At 39.8% G+C, this 23,384-nt stretch overlaps 1 protein-coding gene across 1 annotated transcript in view; it reads right to left on the reverse strand.

Annotated features, from left to right (window-relative positions):
- The window catches only part of COL4A5 (collagen type IV alpha 5 chain), an 86,437-nt gene that overhangs the window by 39,932 nt on the left and 23,121 nt on the right, over nt 1-23,384 (reverse strand). Inside the window, exons 2-15 of the mRNA XM_087748447.1 lie at nt 20,411-20,470; nt 10,435-10,524; nt 9,129-9,173; nt 8,334-8,378; nt 8,165-8,227; nt 7,351-7,404; nt 6,596-6,622; nt 4,923-5,003; nt 3,852-3,914; nt 3,260-3,295; nt 3,117-3,158; nt 2,916-3,008; nt 747-800; nt 583-639 (exon numbers count right to left, since the gene is read on the reverse strand). Coding sequence (XP_087604573.1) covers nt 583-639; nt 747-800; nt 2,916-3,008; nt 3,117-3,158; nt 3,260-3,295; nt 3,852-3,914; nt 4,923-5,003; nt 6,596-6,622; nt 7,351-7,404; nt 8,165-8,227; nt 8,334-8,378; nt 9,129-9,173; nt 10,435-10,524; nt 20,411-20,470 — 810 coding nt within the window. The remainder of the gene's footprint in view (nt 1-582; nt 640-746; nt 801-2,915; nt 3,009-3,116; nt 3,159-3,259; nt 3,296-3,851; nt 3,915-4,922; nt 5,004-6,595; nt 6,623-7,350; nt 7,405-8,164; nt 8,228-8,333; nt 8,379-9,128; nt 9,174-10,434; nt 10,525-20,410; nt 20,471-23,384) is intronic.

The following is a 23,384-nucleotide window of genomic DNA, read 5'->3' on the forward strand; positions in this document are numbered from 1 at the left end:
CTATCCCCAGATGCAGCTATCCTGACTCGTCCCTTCCCCAGATAGCACATAAACTGAAGTAGTCTCTTAAGAAGTGACAAATGGACTTTTGGTCTTAATACAGTGTTCAGAGACTTGGCTTTTTGACTCACCTCACAAGTAAACCCTCTGAGAATGAGTTTACATAAATGAGCTTAAATATATACCAATCTCATGCTGCTTGGCAACCCAGTACATAGCAAACTGAATGAGGACCCTCTCTAAAAGGAAACAGAAAACTGCTGCTTCAGTCAAGCAGTCCAACAACTTTGAAGAAGGTTTCCACATGTAACTAGATAACATCATTCAAATTAGTTTCTCCTGCCCCCACAACTAAGATTTACATGTAGATAATTCTATCAGAAAGCACCGAGAGATCCATAGCTAGAAGCACTTTCATGAACCAGATGCGTCATCTACTAGTTTGCTAGGTTATTGAGAAAAAAAAAAAAAAAAAAATCTCTTACCCAGAGGCTGATGGCCCCACCTGAATTCAACATTTGCTTAATTCTCAAAGATAACACTGATTGGAAAGATAAATGTTTGGTTAAACAGACTACTTACTCTTTTGCCTGGTTCTCCTTGCTCACCTTTTTCACCTTTTACGCCACCGGGAAGACCCTGGACACACAAATGTCATCTTAAACTGAGCCCACAAGCCAGAGCAGAATGAATTTACAGTTCTGATACAGATGCAACAAAAAAAGAACTAAAAGAGGACTACTCACAGGAGGGCCTTGTGGCCCAGGAAGTCCTGGTGGGCCTGGATCACCTGGAATACCCTGTCAAGCATGGGCAAAGAAAAAGAGGATTAAAGCCTCCATCACTCCCTAGTAGCTCAGTTGATTATTTTAAAAATAGAGTCTTTTTTTGCTGTCATTCAGGTTTCCAAGTACTATGAAGAGCAAAGGATCATGTTTATTCTTTTTTTTTGTGTGGAACTTCAAGTGCATCTATAAATTTTATTAACTGCTCATCCTGTTTACTTAGATGATTCACTCCACTAAGACACAACTGCCTCCTGCGTGCACTGCAGCAGCTGGTTTGGTGGCCTGCAGCTGCTATACAATAATAAAAAGAAGGAAGCAAAAAAGAAAGGAAAGAAAGAAAGAACAAATGCCAGATCCTGCTGAAATTACAGGAGCAACAGTCATTAGATTACTGGTGATTGCTGAAATTGTAAGGCCATCAGGATCAATAGTGTGTTCATCAGAAAAGCATCACAGGATCACTGTGTTAAAAAGTTAGGGTTTCTATTTTGTCTTGTTATGTCTTTTATATGCCCATTTATACACTTGATTTTTCAGTCAGAGGTCATAGGTGGAGGTACACACCAGAACTTCATGTGTATTTCACAAAAAAATAAGTGTAACATTAACATTTTTTACTGATTGTGCACTACCAAGCATAACCTTTGTTGAAATAAAAACAAATTTTTAAACTTTGAAATCATTGTTAATGTTGGTCAAAGGCAATGCACTCAGACTGTGTAAGTCTTAGTGCTTTAAAAGGAACACAGTTAGAATGCTTCTATTTTGTACATTTATATAACTTGATGCCAGTGTAATTAGTCCTTCAGAGATCCCTGATGACAGAGGCAAATTACTCTGACCCGAATAAAGTCAGATGAATTTTTGCTTCAACTACAGCGTGGTCAAAATGTCACCTTGTGTTTTCTTAAAACTATAAAGGCACACAATGCTGCTCTCTACCTTCTGTCCTGCTATCCAGCAAAACAGAGACAAAACCAGAGACCGAGACCTTTCTAGGATGACTGCGCATTGCAAATGTACATCAGTGGATAGCTCTAGCGAATGCCTTAGTGGTGCCTAATGTTCTTCTGAAAGGAAGGGTAACAAATGGTTTTGATCAAGATGAAGGGCAGAATTGTCCTACACCCTGCCAAAATAAAATACTGCTGGGTACCAAAGCTTTCTCCTCTGACACATTTCCCAAGATGAAAAGGTGGAAAGTAAGGAACCGATCCAAATACAGATGGAGGAAACTAAAAGTTTAAAGCTCAGTTACCACAGTGACATTTGCAAAATAACCAGAGCATAAAAATGATCACTCACCACTCTTGCCTCAAAATATCTACCTCAACTCTTCTATTACTCAGGGTGATACTTGAGAATACCACAGAAACTTCAGAGAAAACATGAAATCCAGGCACCCATGATCCTGCTGGTGCTGCTCAGATTGTCTATGATTGGCACCCAGAATCAAATGGTACTGTGAAATGTTCCCCAGTGAAGAAGAAAGAAAAAAATGGAATAACTTTAAAAAATGGCAACTCTCCCAATGACTTGTTGGCATTTATGGGTGGGGAAGGATCCATACAAATCAAACCAACAGTTTGAGCTTACTGTCATAATATGGCTTGATATTTACTTTTGAGAAGCCAGAAACAGGGAAAGCACTTTATTCAGACCACAAGGAAGAAAGATCTTGGGGCATTCACTAATGACAAAATAAAAGGAGAAAAAAAAAAAAAAAAGAAAAGAAAAAAAAAGAAACTGAGTTAAAATTTTTGAAAGACTTCTTCACAATGGATGACACAGCTGGTTAATTAATGGGAATCTGAATCCCCAGACAACTTTGAAAATCCAAGTCTGGGCATTCCAAGGAATAAGAATATTTTAACTGCTCTTATTGTTACTATGAACTTCCTTTAAAAGAGTTTCTTAAGAATAGTTATTTTACTAAGGGAAGTAACTGAGCTAATATGACTGGCCTGCCTTCTATTAAAGGAAAATTTCAGGTCTGAAATAGTCAGGACTTTGAGAAAAATAATAGAACCTCTGCAGTAAGCAGGATGTGAGTATACATGAGCCAAACCAATGGAGGCTGCAGCTCGATCACATGCTCATTGCAGGTGGATATAGTTTCCCACTCACCTGATCTCCTTTCTGAAACTCAATGTCATTTGGTCTCTTCTGTTCTCCAATTTGTCCTGGCGGCCCTGGAGGTCCCTGAAGACCTTGTTCACCCTAATGTGCAACAAGATGGCAGTTTGTTACAGGCAATGCAAGCCAAAATGGCATGCATAAGTATTTTGAAAGTAATAAGCAAAAATATCATCATGATCACCTACTCACTTTTTCACCTTTGGGTCCTTGGAAATTCAAACCCATATTACCCTGAAAAAAGTATAACTCATCAGCCCTTAGAAGTCACAACTGAACAGAAAGAAAACCAAAACTGTCCACCACCACCACCATCAATGAGGGAAAGAAAATACCTTAGGTCCTGGCAGCCCTGGTGGACCAGGAGGTCCCTATCAAAAAGGAAACAAAAAAAGAGTCATTGCCAAGCACTTTACATGCCCCCTTGTGGGGGAAAAAAATGAACAATGTTGCTGCTTTGACTCCTGTGCATTATACCCATGTTGACAAGGCACCTTGCCTTCCTCTGAGAGCTCTTCCTCATGCTATTTAGCTTCACAAATATGTAAGAAACTAGTTCTTCCTTTAAGTGGGAGAGTCAAATAAAAATAAACAGTCAGGTATTAAACATGAAGGAAAGAATCATCCTGGTCTAAACAAGCTAAATCTTGTCCCTCAGGTCTCACACAAACAAGGAGCGTGCACAAAGATTCAGCCTGATTTAAAGGAAAAAGAGGTCTGGGAACAGGCTGAGTGTTTCAAGTGTATCACATTTAAGTGTGTGCAGTGGCAGCTCCAGGGTGAACCAGATGCATGATTGCTGTTGTCTACACACCAAGTCTTGACTACCAAGATCTCTGCACTTTACTGACCTGCCTTCGAGGACATGAAACAAAGAAGTAACTGCCCCATTCAACACTTTAGGGGTAACAGGTTAAAGAAACTTACTGTCAAACCTGGGGGCCCTGGAGGGCCAATTGGACCTGGGATTCCCATGGAGCCTGGTGGGCCCTGTTGAGAAAGTGAAGGAGGCTATGAGAGAGGCAGCTTTGTACGAAAAAAGCAGTGAGACCTTCAAGATCAAAAAAACCCAACAACTGGCACCCCATACATGTCAAATCAAAGCAGCTGACCACTAACCTACCAATCTGTCCTTGTGGAAGGGCCTAAAGGAGTGTACATTGGTTAGGAGTGTTCTGCTCTCAACATCAATACATCTCTTTGGCTTGGATAAGGGAATGCTTTTTTGTTTGTTTTGAACTACTTTTGTGCTTTCTTTCTCTTCATGCACTGAGAGAGAACAACAAAACACTTTGTAATTCCTCCTTTCCCAGACAATAGGGAAGCACAGATCAGAGGAACAGAAATGCTAACAGGCTCAGTCTGGTCAGAATAGCCTGGGGCTTGCCTCTCTGTACCAGGAAATGGGAGTCTCTGGCTTCTGTCCAGTCCGATAGACTCATTTTCTGCTCCCCTTGTTCTTCCACTAAAGGAATGAATGGCTCAGTGGGGAAGCACAGGGCCTGCAGTCACTAACTGTTTTCACAGAAGACTGCTGGGAGACCAGAAACACTCTTCAGGAGGTGCAATGTGAGGAGAACAGCTGAGACACCCTCTCTTCCCACCATCCAAAATAGTGGCTACAGCCCAGAAAGGCAGATGTTACTTGCTTTACCTCTGGGTGAAGAAGGGAACTGATACAGAGGATGTCTAGGAAGGGGGAACAGGCAGGGGAAACAGAGAAGCAAGTAAGTAACTGTGAGTACTGCTGTCTGCTGGATACCACTTTCCTGACCAGGGGACCTTTCTGGCCTCTATGGGTTACCCCATTAAGAACAATATGGAAGCACTTACTTTCTCTCCAGCCATGAACTGGAGGTACATTAAATGTGAGCCCTGCTTCTCCACATAAACCTATGGATCCCCTAGCTCGAAATGTTCCCATTTTGCTGTAACGCAAATACTTTTCATGTTATCTTTTTGGCAGAACACAGCCTAATAGTACTTTACACAACTTACAGGTATCCCTGGAAGACCTGGAAATCCTGGGTCGCCTTTCTGTCCTGGCAGCAAGGATGTAATTATTTCACCTGCTTCACCCTAGAAGAAAGACAGCTGACTTTAATTAATAGCACATTTTACAATTCTTTATCACCATTCGGACTCCCAAGGACACATAATGCCTCTTAAGACTTGGAGAGACTCAGAGTTATGCTACACCCTAGCAGTACTCATTTAATATAAGTACTAGATTTGCCAAGAATAGCTCTTTTTAGGAGAGACCCTTGCATATTTGGAGGATTCTTTAAATGGCTAAAGTACCGACTATTAAAAGTTCTCTTTTTATATGTACCAATATATCAGCATTGATTTAAATTGCAAAAGATTAGGGGATTGGAATACAAATGCTTCACAAAAAAAAAAGAGCCATTCTAACTCCATGTGAAAGCAACGGATAGGATACAACAAAAAAAAGGCTCATTCAGCTTTTTCCAGTGTCCCACCTCATGAGGTTAATGCCGAGTATGCTGTTATAATAGTCATGCTTCATGTTCTATATTGAAGCACAGTTTCTTATTGATTTCAGGGAAGATTCTTTGTTTTAAAAGTATATGTTCTGATCAGCTTGCCTTTTAATATCTTAAAAACAATTGGGAAGAAAAGGAGCGGAGAAAAACAATTCAGCTTAATAGTCACAATTTCCCAGCATCAGTGTTATGCTGTTCTCTCAGGAGTTATTGGAATAATTCTGTAGGGTCAAGTTTCCTTTCAAATAGATTTGAACCAAAACTGATGTTTTGGCCCATGCTCAAATAGGTCAAGGATAGAACAACAACACCACCCTTAAAAAATAAAAGGGGTCCTTAAGGTCCAAAATCAGATTATGAGATTACAATTACAAATATCTTAAGGGCAGGTGTCAGGAGGATGGGGTCAGACTTTTTCAGTGGTGCCCAGTGACAGGATAAGGAGCAATGGGCACAAACTGAAACACGGGAAGTTCTATCTGAATATGAGGAAAATCTTCTTCACTTTGAGGGTGACAGAGCCCTGGAACAGTCTGCGCAGAGAGGGTGCAGAATCTCCTTCTCTGGAGATATTCAAAACCCACCTGGACACGATCCTGTGCAACCTGCTCTGGGTGAACCTGCTTTAGCGGGGGGTTGGACTAGATCTCCAGACGTCCCTTCCAACCCCAGCCATTCTGTGATTCTGTGACTGTTTATGTTAGGAGAAAAAGCCATCTACATAGTAATCTATACAGTAGAGAGCACGTTTCCAAAAGGAACACAAGATGATTCTCTTCACTTGATATTTTAAGTTATTATTGCTTAGTCTCTAGTAGTGTTCTTGAGCATGCACAGGTAGACTACTGGTGCATTTGGGTGTTCATAGGCATCTTGCTAACTTGATGCCTCACAACACAAACAGACACTGTCCCTCACGCTCCCAAGCAAACCAGCTTGCTACTTCTGGAACTACTGATCCAAACTGAGTAAAGCTACTGGAGAATTTCCAGTTAGTTGTGCTGGAGTAGCCTAGAAACACTAAGCTTTCTGCAGAATGTCACTCCAGATTCCAATGGATGCACATGGTCTTGCAAAAAAAAAAGCAAGCAGGTTACTTATGCCAGATCACACTGCACACCCATGCCTGGTTAGTTCTTCAATGTGCAAGTACGGAACACTTACCTTCATACCTGGCAGACCAGGGGGTCCCTTTGTTTAAAAGAAACAAAAAATAAAAGAAAGATCAATAGAAATAAATCATTAGTATGTTATTTGCAAACGACTATTCAGATCTACACCATGGGAAAAGCATTAAAGATAGAAATCCAAAAAAAGATACAAAACAAGAGAAAAGAAAATTTTTATGATCTTCAGAATCGAATGGAAAAATTAGAGAAGTACTTTCACAGTGAATGCTGAGCATTAAAGGGACTACATCTCCATTTCCTAGCAATTTGTTTCTTTATTGCCTCCTGTTGTCCATCCTGTCTACTACATTTTTCTGTTTGTACTTTAGTTCTGACAGTCACTTTGCTGTACATCCTTATGTTTTATAATGAAAACACCCTACACTGTCTCTTTTTTCTGCTCCATAAATCACCCGTAAGACTCTTTAGATGTACCAGATGACAGTATCAAGATCTTACTTCTCTGACACATATGCATGTATTTGTATTTTTCTGCAAGTTTGGCAAAGCATCTCAGCATGTGAGAATTCAAAGGGCTTTTTATTAGCTTTACCACAGCATGCAGCAGCAAAGCTCCCTCTTTTATTGGACATCTAAAATATTCTGATTAACCATTAAAAAAATTAATATATTCTTATTTATTAAAAGACCTACTGCAAAAAGAGGCTGATATTTATCTGAGCTTTCACAGATCTATGCAGAAGTCTTTCAGGGAACTACAGGTAGCTTATCCAGAAATCTGTTACTTACAGGAGGCCCTTGTAAACCGGGAAAACCTGGACTGCCTGGGAATCCACGCTCTCCCTTAGGGACGAAGAAAACAATTAGCCAAAGCCAAACCAAAACATAACAAAACCAGATAAACAAATTTTGACTGAAAAGTCCAGTTTCATTGTTAGCTTATGACTCCAGAGCAGCAAATTGTATTGCAACAAGCTCTAGGATAAACAGTTTGTTAAATTGCACAACTGATTGAAACAGAACTTTCCACATTCAGATATTTCCACATACTTCCAGGCAAAGTACTATACTACGGAGATCGAAAACACACATAGTGCTATAGAAGATTAACTTCTTTTATGGAAAGATCATAACCTGAAGCTAAGTAACATGTTAGAATGAAAGTGACTTCTTCCAAGGAGTCCTTCCAGGATACTGAATCAGTATTTTCAATGCAATATTATTAAAAATTAATCACTAAAAAGTCCCATTGTTAGGTAATGAGTTTTCTTTGGTAGCAAGAATCTACTACAAAGATAGCTACTACAAAGTTAGCTATAAAATTAAGGATTAGAACAAAGAACTTAACTACATTGGCTGTAGAGTATGAATGTTGCATCTTGGTGCTGGCAATTTCCGGCAAAACTTGTGCTTTAAGTGCCAGACCATGACCCCTTCTCTCAGATGTGTGTGTAAGTCCGAATTGTCTTGGAATTACCTGCACAACTCAGTAACAGCAAGTACTGCTACACATAATAAACTAAACCTATTGGCTACAGGGAGGAGAACAAGAGCTCTTTATCACATTATTATTGCATTGTTAAGAATTTTAAAGGGATTCCACCTTTGTTCCATTGCATCCTGGGATACCCTGAGGTCCTGGTGGCCCATCTTGTCCTGGTAATCCCTTTAAAGTGGAAAAGAAGAAAGAAGTGTTAGCTTGCAGGATGCTTTTCTGGCCCTGAAAGACAAAAGGGGACAGATTCCTATCTATACAGCCCATTCCTACTCACAGGAAGTCCTGGTGTTCCTGGAAATCCTGGAAGCCCTGGCGGTCCCTAGAAGGAAATTAACCACGTATGTTTTAAGCGGAATGGTACGAATGGATGTGCAAAAGGTTTTACCAAGATTTTACTAAATGTAACCTATTGATGCATATGTAAGTAAAGAAAAACAGAACCATCTGAATCACCTGTAAAGAGAGAATGCCATGCTGGACAGCCATCAAGATTCTTACCCTTCTTTCAGGAAAATATCCACAAAAACATAGAGAAGACAATGCAGAACAACTAAAGTAACAGTATGTAGATATATAGAGAAAATAAATGAACACTCATGGTAGGGAAAATGGATGTGTCCCACTGAAGTCAGAGGCATCAATTGTCACCAGCTGAGGGGTCTGACAAAAAGAAAAAGCAAAGGCACAAAACCTAAAGGATTTCCAAACAAATCAACCTCTCCCATGTCAACCCTACATATACTGTGTCTGCTTCAGGATAAATTGAAACAAAGTTGCTGGAGAGGGTTTAGGTCCTGTATAGCAAAACAGATCAAATAAGCATTGGGTCTACTCTCCCTAATGAGTTTATGAAAGTAACACAAGCAATATCTAGGACTGTATTACTTATGCAATCTAATATTACTTATAAAGAGTAATACAATCTCTTCTAGCTGGTAGATAATTACTCTTCAGATTTAAGTTACTTTTTTACCCCCATAAATCACCACTTGTGTGAGGACCCACTCAATGCCTGGCAGTCTCTATCCATAATTCCAATATATCACCCTAAAACTGCACCATTACTTACTCTGATTCCTTTGGGTCCAATAGGCCCTGGAAGTCCATCATCACCCTAAAAAAAAAATCCACACAAGTTTGCAGTCTGCCTGTCTATCAAATTAAACTGTAAGCATGATAAAATTTCTTCTACATGTTTATAGTAAGTGGACTAAAAGTTATATTAGTTGTAATTCCTGAGTAAAAGGTTCAAAATTATTTTGTTTTGGGCGTTGGACTTTGAATTGAAAAGTATTTGTTACAGCTGATAAACCATGACTTAGAGGAAATGTTTTTAGAAAAATCAAAGCTATTTAAGATTGCTTATAAGCAGATACCGGTCAGGTGCTTTCATCAAATATCCCACAGCGACCTCTCGTGGGCAAAACAAGATATACAAGATTAAATGTGAATGATACTGTACCATTATTTTGTATTATGATAATGCAGAACTTCATATCAAGATCTTGAGAAGAAAAGACACTTACGGAATAAAAATATAATCAAAGTTTCTAGTCCAAAACTCCTCTGTTGTTTCACTCTTGTTATACCCAATTAATCTTTTCTTTTAGTGTAGACTTTCATTTTTTTCTTATCGCCTACCTATTTTTTTCTTTGCTGCTTTTTGATGTGCTTCTGTTAGCTTATGCTGTGAGCATTTGCAAAAGGAATGGCAGATCCTGCATAATCTTACGTATATTAAATATAAATGCATTCAGAGGAAGGCTTTTCAACGTTTTAATACTATATTATACCATCTGAGCGTAACAATGTAATTTGGTAGCAAATAAAAATAAACTGAAACTCCAGGGAAAGCAAGGAGCATTCCTCAGTCGTCTCTGCATAGGCTCAATGATGCCTTCATTTGCATTGCCCCACCCAAAACCAGCCCAGGAATGCCACCAGGTGCAAACACCAGTTTACCTACGCAGAGGGACCCCTCCGGGCAGCTGACAGCCAAACACCACTCTTATCAGTGAACTAAGCGATGGAGCGCATTATTGCAAGGCCTAATAAAACTACATCGCAGCACCTTGCCAAACCTGTTCCTTGACCTTAATCTGCAGTACCTAGTGAAAGGATACAAGTGCACATGCGGTGTTTGCAAGCATGTGTGTAGATGAAGAATAGGAAACTTAGAGCAATCTTTTGCTCTGGTTGACTATTCAAACCAACCAACCAAGAAAAACCCAACCACTATGTCATATCCCACCATCTGAAGATTTTGACTATTAAACAAATGATAATCAAGAGTTCTGGAATGATTTAGGATCAGCACGACAAGCAAGATAACACTACCTAGCATTTTCATGCTATTCAAGTGAATTGGGACTTACCTTCGAGCCTCTCGGACCAGGTGGTCCTTCAGGTCCTGGAAATCCAGGCAAACCTGGCTGTCCTTCCAAGCCTGGGAATCCTTTTTCACCCTACAAAAAGAATAGGTAGTGATGGAGATGTAACATGACAAAAGCACAAGTTCTGATAGAAAAATTCAGAAAACACATTATCTTTCTGGTTTTCTGTAGGAGGTCATCGTACAGACAAACAAACACTGGTTAAACATCTCACCTGCTTAGCTACAGAAATTCCTCAACATACACATACATTATCTTTAATTACACCACTTAAACAGGTTTCATAGGATGTTTATCCAGTATTTAAGCCACCTATTTACCAAAATAATTCAACCACCTGTTTCTCCTGTGCTGCTTAGATACACAGAACTCTCCCCCCTTCCTATAAAAACACAGCTTTATTTAGTTACTAAGTCTCTCCTGAAAGCTCACCTCTGTTGCAATACCTATAAAAACTCTCAGAAGGGCGTAGATTGCTGCTATACCATGAGCGTTGTTTATTATTTCACAGTTGCAATATTGTCATCTGTAATATAAAAGCAACTAAGATCCTGGTCATGCACTGGAGGCTAAACACTGTACAAATACAGAACATAAAAAAGGTTCCAGCCCTAAGTGCTTACAATCTAAATCAAGTGACACAGACACAAGATAGCAAAGAAATAAGGTTTCTTATTCCTTTTATCTGTCACCTCCTGCTAAAATTGTAAGCTTTCAAGCAACAACCGTAGTTTGCTAAATATTTATGCAATAATTAGCCATGGTAGCCCATCAGTAGTGTAACAAACACCATATACCATCATATGCTGCCCTCTAACTTTTTAATGTAGGTTAACAATGTCACTTACCTGCAGTTTCAGAATATGCATAGCTGCAAATTCATAAAATATTTACTTCTATTCCTTGTATATAATAGATTCACAAAAATCAGTAAATATTAAGGTTGCAATTGGTACAGAAAAGTTAGGAAATACCAGAATTAGTACACCTTTTTGTGCATATATATATCACGGTACGCTTTTCAACTGCGTAAACAGATATTTCCTACAGCTCCGTTACATCAACCGGTCTATATAACTGCTTATGAAACAGGCAGTTTTTCAGCATTATTCTTTATTGCTCTACGGATAGGTTTGGTTTGGTTGGTAGGTTTGGTTCCTACCTGCAAAAAAACTTCTGTTTATTTACCCCAGTTATTTTTTTCGTGACAACTACAGGAACTGCCAAAAAAAAAATTCCATCCTAACAAGCACCTTAATCACTAGGTTAGAGTTGTGCAGGCTTTCGCACATTCTCTTTAAACCAGTTCACCCTGACTTTTTATTTTCTTGCACCGCTTCAGCAAGAATGGGAGGAGTAGCTCTCACATCTATTATCTGGCAGTCTCCCAGCTATGGCACACTGTAGGAATTTGGGACGTCCTGCCTAGCACTCCTCAGTCGGGTGAAAGAACTGAACCAGCAATCTCACATCTTCAAGAAGACAGCAGCAGAGTACCAAAGACTGGGGATTGCAAGCAGAGAGAAGCATCTAACTGCAGTCTCGAGCACAATATGCAAAAGGCAATATTAAGGCTTTGCTTGTCTCCCCTTTGCTGTAAGCAGTTGTATGCCGAGCATGACAGCAGGTATTCAGCATGACAGCAGTGTTAAGTCTCATTCGTAAATCCTAATTTTCTCACTGCACTGCTTAGGTAGGTGCTCTGTATTCCACCGTGGGAGGCAGGAACTTAAAAGCTGCATTCAAAACATTTACAAGATGCTGAGATCTCAGAAAAATTTTCAGAGAAAATAACGGGGCTTCTCTTTCTGCCTTCTTTTCCAGTACTTGCTATACTGCTTCCTTGGAAACACAAGAGGAAAACCTTTTGGATGAGAGATTAAACGTTGATGTGCAAGCAAGAGCTGCAACCTTACAGAGGAAATAACTAAGCTGTACTTAGTCCTACCTATACGGTGAGACTCAGAAGGATTCCTTGGACAGGAATGGACAGCTCATTAACTGGTCTGCTGAAGTCGGTTTCCTATTAATTAAAATGCAAACACACTCCTCTTTTACTGTAGGTCACATATTGCTCTCTTATACAGGATAGACATCTTTTCTCCCCTGTAGAAATGCTGAAATTGCATCATAAATTGAGGCTAGCTTAAGTTTGACAGTCAGGGTCCAGACTGACTTTTTGCACAAAGTGCCAGGCGGTTCTTTTGCATGGAGCTATACAGCTGGCATGCTACCTCATCTGAGAAGCAAGACTGGAGGAGTGCTCCTATCTCAGGCCAGGATATGAAAGGGTTAGTGTGTCCCTGAAGGAGAGAGAATGAGGAATTTGGGAGTGCCAGATAAGGAAAACATTAGACAAAGCCAGACTTTAGAGCAAGCTCTGGCAAGAACTGTGTTTGCACACTAAGGAAACACACCTGTGTACAAAAGCCATGTCAGATGTGTCAGCTGCTAGCTAGGCTACACAATGCCTACGAATCTCAACTTGGTCACACTTCTTCACATTTTTGTTAGAGAAAGTGACATCTGCAAATGGTTACTAGACGAGACTTTTAGCAGCGGGTTGGCCTTGTGTGTCATCTAAGGGTGAAGAACTGTTCTCTAAAATGCAACTACTCTGAGGTCTCCACTCTAAGCCGTCACAGAACTGGGAAGCCAAGGCCTTTAAAGTGAAAGGGAAACGTATGACGCCAAATAGTTAAGCAAGAGAAATACAAGAGGTAACGCATGTTGTTAGTGAACTTCACTATTGAAACTATAAAATGAGTATTTTCCAGGCCCACTTTGAAAGTGAGCAGCAACAATGAGCGCCTTGCATGAGGAAACTGTTGCCAGAGCAACTCCTGTGGAGTTTACCAGCAAATTACCCCCAAGAGCAAACAGATGATTTGAAGGACTACGCTTCGGAACAGCTGAGGGATTACACCAGACACTTCCCAAGCAAACCGTATCAAACTAATTACAGAGGAAATAGCTGCACTATAATCCTATTTTTGATTAAAAAATTGGTTGGAGAAAGAAATGTGAGTAAGTTGGGTAGGGGGAGAAACCAAGCTGATCCAACTCTCTGGAATACAGATCATGTTTGGGTGATTTTTCTAATTGTCTTCTACTTCAAATAGTGTATAGAAAGATTCCATACGTGAGAACAGTTTTCAGACATTGCTTCTGCCTCCAGACTTTTCCTAGTGCGCACCTTGCGTATTACCATACTGTTTTCATGAAGATTTAGACGCTACAGATTTGCCAGGAAAAACTGCCTGCTGCCTTGCAAGAACATACTGAAACTGAAAAGACATTTAAAAAGCCTTCCCCAAAAAGTCAGTGCCAAAAAAGGATATATCATTGGGGATATACTGAGATTGAACTCCCTGTATGGTGTGCAATGCATTTTCTTATAGATAGAAAAACTGACAGTCACTAGCCACTTTCTCTTGCACAGAAAGAGCTGAGGAAGTCTGGATACTTTTTGCTTCAGACTAGAAGCTACATAGAGAAACATAAATAGGAAAGGTTTAGGTCAACTCAGATCATTTTCCAGTACTGAAAGTACAAGATTGTTTCCACAGCAGACTAAAGATGCATCAGCTATAACCCATCATTTCTACTTGGAGGATGGGTGAGGAGTCAGCTTCTGATCTCATTTAGTGATAAATCCAGAGTAGCTGGCAATGCAATTGCCCTCAATCAGCTACACAGATATGGCAAAACCGTCAGCTTATAAGCTTAAACATAACTGTTGCTTAGGGGATAGGAAGAAAAAAAAAATAGTTGGGAAACACCCTAAAATTATGCTTTAAGCTGCAGCAAGATATAGTCAATTAAACCGGTATACAGAAAAATTTGTCATAGTTCCACGTACTCTAACTATAGTTCACGAGTATTTAAGAAATCAGGGATAGATGCAGTTGTAAAGCATACACAAGTAATTTACATTTGTAGAATTTCTTCCTGAAATCTAAATATTTATAAATAGAAATTATGGGGAGAGAAACCATATTTATTTACATAGATATGGTATACTTGTAAAAAAAAAAAAAGACTTAAAAAAATAGGAGCAAAAAAATATTCAGGAAAGCAGTAGTTGGACAGCCCATTTTGATGCCTAAATACATGCAAGAGCTTGGCTGTAACATTTGGCAATAGCGGCACGTATTTGCTTCCTGCCCTTGCTATGAAAACAGTGAACATCAGAAAGAGTCTAAAGACAGTTAGCTATGAGTGGCTACTTAAAACTGGATTCATTTACAAATGTCTGTAGTAAATTAAAAGATGTACAGCATGGAAGAAGTGATGCAACAGCCAGCCATATTATTCTCTTCCTTTCTAAATGACAGGGTGAAAACAACAGCTGCCTTGGAGTCTAATACTAGTCACCATAAATTCTTCCTCATCTTGAAGAACACTGACTAATTTAACAGAATTAGAACGACAGTATCTAATCAAGACCTCATTCTAAACAAACACACCAACCAGCCACAAACAGTAGTGTTAAAGATATAGTTTAATGCAATAAAGAAATCCCCTCTGACGTGATCTGTATTCTTCAGACACATCAAATTTCTTCAGAATATCATCTGTGACTTCTTTTGTAAGATGAAACAGTCAAGGTTTAATGGTCAGGGGTCATTTGCCAGGGTTTCATAATACAGGACCATATTAGTGCAGTTCAGGCCAATGTTTATGAAGCACAGACACCAATCATGTAATTATTCTTGACAAAGTGATTAAAATTTGGGAATTTTTAACTATTTCTTTGCAACTCATATCCAACAGTGAAGCTGAGCTTGGGTCACATCTGTACTAAATTTTATCATGATAAAGGCACAAGGAAATAAGGATCTTGAGGACATATACTAATAATTTTCTTGTGAGACTCAGAGCTCCAGGAATATATATCCAAAGTGCCCAAGAATAAGATACGCTTCCTTTGTAAGGAGTATGGATTTCTTGTATCTGCATACGAAGGCAAAGTATCTGAAATGCCTTCAGACCTCAGATATTACAAGCTGTTCTTGCCAGAATCCCAGGCACTAAGCTTCTATGAGATCATATATTAGGACCTTGCAACCCATTTGAATCTTTGGAGTGGCACCCCTTACACTGTAGATTAACAAACCCAGTAAACTTGGCACCTTCTGAAGTTCCTCTTTAAAAGGCCATGGACTAAACTCGTTTAATAACTAAAGAACAGCTTTTAATCAATTTCTTTAACTTAATTTGAATGGGTAGAACTCAATAGTCCTGCTCAACAAAAATAGCATAATGTATTTGCAGTTGTAGTATGTAGCAGCTTAAATTTTGAGGGGGGACTGCATTTAGGAATACCTAGCTAAGGCAAGGTATGAAAGCCTGTTTTAACAGCAGCACGTACTACCACATTAAAGCAAAACCACAGTAGTCTTGGAGTCCATGCCCTCTTAGTGACTAAAATGCACACAGCTTGTTTGCTGTAGCCCTTGGCTCTCAGTCTTCATCAGCTGGAGCAGCTGAGATTCAGTACCACCCCCCTCCTCCTCCCCAGTCTCTGTAGATCTTATCAGCACCTTAGGATCTTGTTTTCAGCTGAGGTAAAACCAGCCCAATAATCTACAAGTCTTACTGGTTAGTCTTAGAAATTACTCCATGTGCAGCGTTTATTGTGTTTATTTCTTTAGCTAGCTTTTACTCATGAACTAGCTTTTAAGTATTAGAGCAGGTTAATTTCAAAACTGCTGAGCAGCATTTATTTAAAACCCAATATTCATCCAGTTCCTTAAGTGAAAAGCACTTCTCTTCCACTTGAAAAGTGAGAGCAATTCCTATAAGCACCTGTATGTAGCAGCTTAATCATTTACTTCAGTTTTAATACTCTTACCAGATCCAGTTCACTACTGAGCATCTTACTGTGAATAACAGCACACTGGCTCCCAGCTGCAATCTATTTTTAATGACTTCTCCAGTAAATTCCTCTCATTTCTTCATTATACCATTTTAGACATGTTTGAATTTTACAGTACCCGTTTTATATTTAAGTTTAGTAAGATGGGCCTGAGCAGAGGAAGAAAACTTCAGTGCACCAATTTTTGTCAGCTATTGTACTATGGGCTTACCATGTTTTGCTGCTTCAACAGGTAACACGCTACTGATGCTATAAGGGCTCATGGCAGAGGCAGAGTTAGACAAGAACCACTAGCAGCATAGAAGCAGTTAAATAAGTGCTGTGGCTCCCCAAGGCAAGCAAGAAAATAGTTTTCCTATTTGTCACAGTTGAATTTGTATTACTTTACCTGATCTGTTAAAATTTGGATATCCTGAAGGGAATGCTAGGATGCTTAGGAAGAAGGCTACTTTTGAGTCTCAAAAGAAATGCATTAGGCTCTGCTAAGCTGAACAAAACAGCACTTCTTAGTTGACTTAATGCAAGTGGACAGCAACTTGGATGCAGAAGCTTGTTGCGGGCCAAAAGTGAAACACAGTGGAACAGAAGCATAGGGCTCCGCTGAGTGCATTTGACAAGGCTTTTCCTGTCTTCCCAGTACAGAACCAGGTTCCATATGCCTAACTTCCAGTAGCTCTACAAGCATATTGTCACATTCTCAATGGGAGAATCAAAGAGGAGATATTATTTAAACAGCCCCTTGTCTAATGCTCTTCATACACCAATTAGACAAGTAGCTATAGCGTTTGACTCCTGGTTCAGAGGTCACTGGAGAAGGAAGCAAAACCACCAAATGTCAAGTGTCAAATACAAAGCAAAAGCCTGAAACTTGTTGTTGTAGCAGCAGGTTACACTCAACTGGAATAAAGATAACATTTGCAAGAAAGCTGGGCTGAAGATAGTATCAGGTTTGGAAACTTACATCAAATGTATAAGTAAGTGGTACACTGTATAATAGAAGACTCTAGAAGAAGTTTAAGGCTGTAAAAAAAAAAAAACAAACCAAAAAACTTAAAGAGAAAGCATCATGGATGTCAGTGACAGAGAACTCTTGCGGTTCCCCAGAGCTGAACTGCTGAATCCATCAATGCATCATATACTGAGGGTTTTGTAATTATAGAGCAACTAACGTAATGGGATGTTTGCGCATATGATCAAACCAGTTACACTGGCAACATATCCTACTTAAGAAATATGGGCTTTGCTTTTCATTGTTCCTTTACATAATGTACATGATGGTCTGCAAGCTTCTGAAGGGCTGTTTTTTAAAAACACCACCAACCAAACAAAAACAACAAAACAACAAATACCCACAAAACAAACAACCCCAAAACCACCTCTGGCATGCTTCAGGATTACACTGTGTTTACCTTGATTTAGGTGGAAAATGAATCACAGTTCCCAGATTTCAAAGTGAATCATCCATTCTAAGGATGGAAACTTGCCTTATATCTATCAATTTAAGAAGTGGGAGTCTAAGACACACCCTCCCGCTTCCCTAAGAGGACTCGGACATAAAAAAAGAGACAGAGAAAGCAGCATTACCATAGGTGAAGCTCCATCTTCCTTTGTGGTTTTATTTTATTAAAAGATTACACTTTGATGAACTTGCAGCCGCCCAAGAATTTTCCAGGAAGATGCAGAACCATTATACAAGTATTTGGTCTGATTTTATGCTTGTTTACAGAGGCTTTTTTTTTTTCCTTCCCCACTCCCTTTTCACAAAAGGTTATCAAGCTTCTCACTGTTCTGCTCAGCACTTTCTATAATTCGCTCCAGAAAAGGCCAACAGAGGTTGGAAACTAAATGTGGAAGAGTTTCTCTTGTGCAGCTCTCCTTAACAACTGGCTAGGACAGCCTGGAGGAATGGAAACAAAACCCACAATACATAATGACACTCGAGAGCTTGATCTTGAACAAGGCTCGTATGCTCCAGTTGTTGACTGTATTTGCACAAAAGGCTCCCTCTAGACTCCAAACAGTCCCAAGATATTCTTTACCAGAGAAAGGTGACTATCTCGATTTCATTAAATGACACTGAAGGACTGGAATGTATCGAGTGGGTCACGGTCCCTTCCATGTGTAACAGTGGTATAAAGAGAAAGCTGAATCACTGGGAGAAAAATAATTTCTTGCTTTTACTTAGAAAGCCAGAAGATTTACTTCTAGGTTTTCCTTATCCACGCTAGCCAGACAATACCCATTTGCTCACTGAATTTGCAAAATAGATGTGGCTAGTCCAGAAAAAGGCCAACTTAGAATTACAGAAAGGTTCTCCAAAGTTGTACCTGCTATGATTGTATTGGGAATGTAAGCCTAATGCTTAAGTGCCTCCAAACTAAGTCTGAAATAGTCCTGTGACTTGTGTCATCTGGTTTGGCCACCTGCATTTGAAGACCCTGCAGGAACGCATCAACCAGGTTCATGTTTTGGCTAACCAAATCTAACTCAGAAAGCCTGCTATCAAGGGGATACTGTTCTTCACTAGGTCTGTAAATTGGGAATATACTTGGTGAACTAAAAGCAAGTAAGTGCCAAGGAATGACCTCATCTCTTTGGAGCTACCTGGATGGCAGGTGTGGCACCAAGAACTACTCTGAATTTTGGACATCTGCCTTGTTTAACCTCAGCCAGCAGTAAAATTCTGCGTCAGCACATTATAGCGCCAATGCAGTGACTATTTTGCATTACTTCTGTTCATTTGAGGTTACACTTGTTTATGCAGTGTCAAAAATCATCTTTGAAATCTGTCAGAAATTAATCTAGAGCACTGAAGCCCTTCTAGAACTTGTTAAGATAGGGTAAGTGGTTTGATAAGACAGGCTTATCAAACTCTTTGTTATCAGTTCGCATCTTTAAGACGACTCCATTGTATCTCAAGCAAACTGTTTACAAGACTAAGAGTGGAAGTGTTTCAGGCAGTCTCTCCCCCTTGCAGCGATCGTATCACATTCATTCCCTGTGACAACAGCAGTTGCATGGCAACTATTTAACCACAATTTACTTACAAGTAGACTCCCACACTTGAGAAAAGGCTCAATTCAGGCAAGTATTGAGGTGTGTATCTATGTTGCATTGTAACTAAAAAGTGCTGGGCATCTGCTGTTTCCTCAAAGGAAAAAAATTGTAAAACAATACAAAATAATGGTGATAGAAACATGAAGCACTGCACAGATATATTGAGCTTAGGCAGTGAGACTGAAAGTCAAAGCTGCATGGAAGCAGGAAAGCTCCGAGATGCATCTCTTGGCCTTAGGACATGGTCTGGGCAGCCCAAAACAGCCTGTTGCACTGAATGAACCACACAGGGTTGTTTTTTGGGTTGGGGATGGTTTTCACTCTGCTTGATCCAAGAATGTGTTTGGCCATTAACTAGCTGCTTACTCGGGTGGCAGCTATGTATGTTGGGAAAGCTGTATCTAAATTGTGTCACTTCCACAGTCCAGCTGAGCACCCAGACAGCAACAGCAATCATCTTAGTATGCAACTACACAAGTTATGAGATTAAAAAACAGTGCAAGTTCAGAGTACCTTAGTGAGTGTCAACTACATGTGAGCAGGCAATGCAAGAAAAGTGGGAAAGCAAGCCACACTCACTCTGGTTTTAAATTCCCACTGAAGCATTACTAGCATAGCCGTTATTGTACAATCCACGCCTTAGCTTGTCCACTAACTAGTTAGTGCAGGCAGGCCTTAGTAGTAAAAAGGAATTATTTCTATTTTACTAGAATTTGTGTCTTTTCTGGTTTTTTACTCCCACATAGCTGGAGAAATTTGTGCCATCATTCCCCATTCTTGAGAAAATAATGATATGAAATTCTGTACACCATCAGATGGACCAGTCATTCTGACTCAATACCTGAAGTCGTTATAACAGTTACGCTCTTTGGTGCATGCCCATACTACAGTCAAAGAAAATAAGACATGAGCAAGAAACAAAAGCTATCATCCATAAGCTTCAGTTATCTGAAGTTGGCATATGGCTCAGTGGTTTGTGTGTTGGTCTGCCAGTAAAAATACAAAATATGAAATATTTACCTTTTCACCTTTTACTCCACTGCAATCACATTTGGATAGAGATGTACATCCATGGCAAGCCTTTAAAGACATAAGAAAAAATTAGATGTTTTTAATCAGCATACAACTATACGAAATCTTTAATACTACTACAAAAGTTAGTCTAAAATGTAAGCCTACAAAGTTTGTCATCTAGCCATTGTACATGTGTTCAAAGCAGATACAGTTAACTGAAAGTTCAATCACCTTTATTAATACCTGTGCTTGTACTTAAGTATATTACAGTTACAGTTTCCCCTGAAATTTAAGACCTTTAAATTTATGCTTAAACACCATTTACTCTAGGGCAAAGTACAATGCAACACCTCTGGCCAAAGGGGCCAGAACTTCAATAAAACAGGCTCTTCAGCACAACCCTCCACTCTGAGAAGAGCCCAATTATGGTTCCCACCAGTAGATGTCAGGTTTTGCACAAGAGTTTAACCAAGCCTGACACTTACAGGCATATTTGTGACAGTTATTGGAAAAATACTTACTAAACGATTAATTCTTCCTTCCACAGCTCAGTTACTGAGAAAAGGTTTTTAAAATACCCTAAATTTCATCTAGCTGCATTCACACCCTATTACAAAGCACGACAAGCCAGCTACAACAGTCCCTAGCATAAGGGGAGTGATGGCCAGATATTAAGGGGTCAGAGGAGGGAGATATGGAAGTTTGATTCACAAAGAAGATCTAAGTTAGGTACCTTTCCATACCACATTTGCTTAGTTTATATTCTTTCACCCCTACCCCAACATCGGATACTCATTAGAGCTCTGTGTTGATTTCAGAGACGAGCAGATGTGTTTACAGAAGTGAGATTTCTAGAATAAATGATTTTTTTTTGGTAGAATGTCTCTACATAATACATATGGACATCCATTTTCAAACTTCTTTATAACTAAAAACCATGACCCACATTAGAAGATACACTACCTGAAATACTTTAGGGTTTAACTTGTTCTGAGAACAGGTGCGGCATTGTATAAAAAAAATACAGCACATACCTTAAAAGTTTGAAAAGCTGAGTGTTTGGGGTCCTCCCCCCCCCCCCCAGTAATCTACAGAGAACTATGTACAAAGTTTCAATCAAGCAGGAAACCAGTTGGTGTGTCAGATCTAAAGTACACCCACGCTTGAATTCTAGTCTTCATTATCACAGAAGCATTTAGAGACATGACCCATCACCTACCTGGCATTAGGAATGTCCTGGCTCTTAGCCTAAACACACTACCAAGCATCAGACTGAAAACACAAAAGTAGCTTAATTCACCTGGAGCTACACAAGCCCAGGATCAACTAAAGCATCTTGTAGCAAAAGGCAGAGCTTCGAGTTTTAAGTACAGTGGTAGTGCTACACAACATGACTAGGGCATCTCTCAAAATCTTCTATTTGGCTTTTGTAATCAGTTTCTTGATTTGATGTATATGAAAATGCAAAATTCTTAGTTAACAGGGGTTTACTGAGCCATTTCCTAAAGTGAAATTGAACCTTACTAGCCAGTTCAGGTTTTCAAAGATCAGACTGGACAAAGCCCCAAGTAACCTGGCCTGACCTCCCAGCTGACCTTGTCTGGAGCAGGGTGTTTGGCTAGGTGCTCTTCTGATGTCCCCCTTCAATCCAAGTTATCCTGTGAATTTGGTATCAGATCCTTTTCACTTTTAAAAGTGGATTTTAAAAAAGCAAGTTCCTTGTGAACCAGTTTTAGGGTTAATCTCGTTAACAAAGCTTCATTTAAAAGGGATTAACCTTAGTTACATGCAGTATTCCCTTGCCTCACAGTACAAGCCTAACACAAAGAAATAGCAAGTTACCTAGCTCGCTGTGCAGCAGCGCCGGTTTCTTATTACAAGGATAGCACAGTGAGAGCTACCTGAAAATCTTTGCTGCCTCCAAGAGGCAGGGGGAGGAAAATAAAGTAAATCAGTACTCATTAAAACCCACCAGAAGCTGTGCAGGGGTAAAAACACACATAGGCTACAATAACACACACGGAAAGCACGATCAAGATCCTACACAGCATAAGGAGGATTTATTTAGGTTACGGAGCAGAAGACACTCATTTAGTCTTCCTCACAGCTTCCAGAGAATGTTTCCAGTAGAAATTTCCTGGGTTTTCAGGTACAAGAGAACTGTTGGGGTGAACAGGGAGAAAAGGAAGCTGGAGGTGAAAAAAGATGGTTTGAGATTACATTGCCCCTTCACAAAACAAGTTAGATGTACACAATTTTGTGAAGGTGAGTTTTTAGACAGTGAAACTCAGTCTCTGCTCTTTGCTACTGTATCTCTACAGTAAAATGGCATAAAACTCAGCACAGGAAAGGCATGGACCTGTTGGAGCAGGTCCAGAGGAATGTCACAAAAATGATCAGAGGGCTGGAGCACCTCTCCTGTGAGGACAGGCTGAGAGAGCTGGGGTTGTTCAGCCTGGAGAAGAGAAGGCTCCGGGGAGACCTCATTGCAGCCTTTCAGTACCTGAAGGGGGCTTAGAAGAAAGATGGGAACAACGTTTTTAGCAGGGTCTGTAGCGATAAGACAAGGGGTAATGGTTTTAAACTAAAAGAGGGTAGATTTAGACTAGGTATAAGGAGGAAATTTTTTTACAGTGAGGGTGGTGAAGCACTGGCACAGGTTGCTCAGAGGGGTGGTAGATGCCCCATTCCTGGAAACATTCAAAGTCAGGTTGGATGGGGATCTGAGCAACCTGATCTGGTTGAAGATGTCCCTGCTCACTGCAGGGGGGTTGGACTAGGTGACCTTTAAAGGCCCCTTCCAACCCAAACCATTCTGCGATTCTATGAAAACTACATTGTTAGTGCTAACACATCTTCAATGGTGATCCTGTCAGCATGAAGACTACACAAAACAGATCAAATTAATAAAGATAACAGAATAATTTGGTATGGAAGGAATCACTCAAAGCAGTGCAACTTCAGGCAGGTTCCACAGGCC

This window comes from Nipponia nippon, unplaced genomic scaffold (genome assembly GCF_047370975.1).
Source record: "Nipponia nippon isolate SJK-2023a ecotype South Korea unplaced genomic scaffold, ASM4737097v1 scaffold_12, whole genome shotgun sequence".
NCBI lineage: Eukaryota > Metazoa > Chordata > Aves > Pelecaniformes > Threskiornithidae > Nipponia > Nipponia nippon.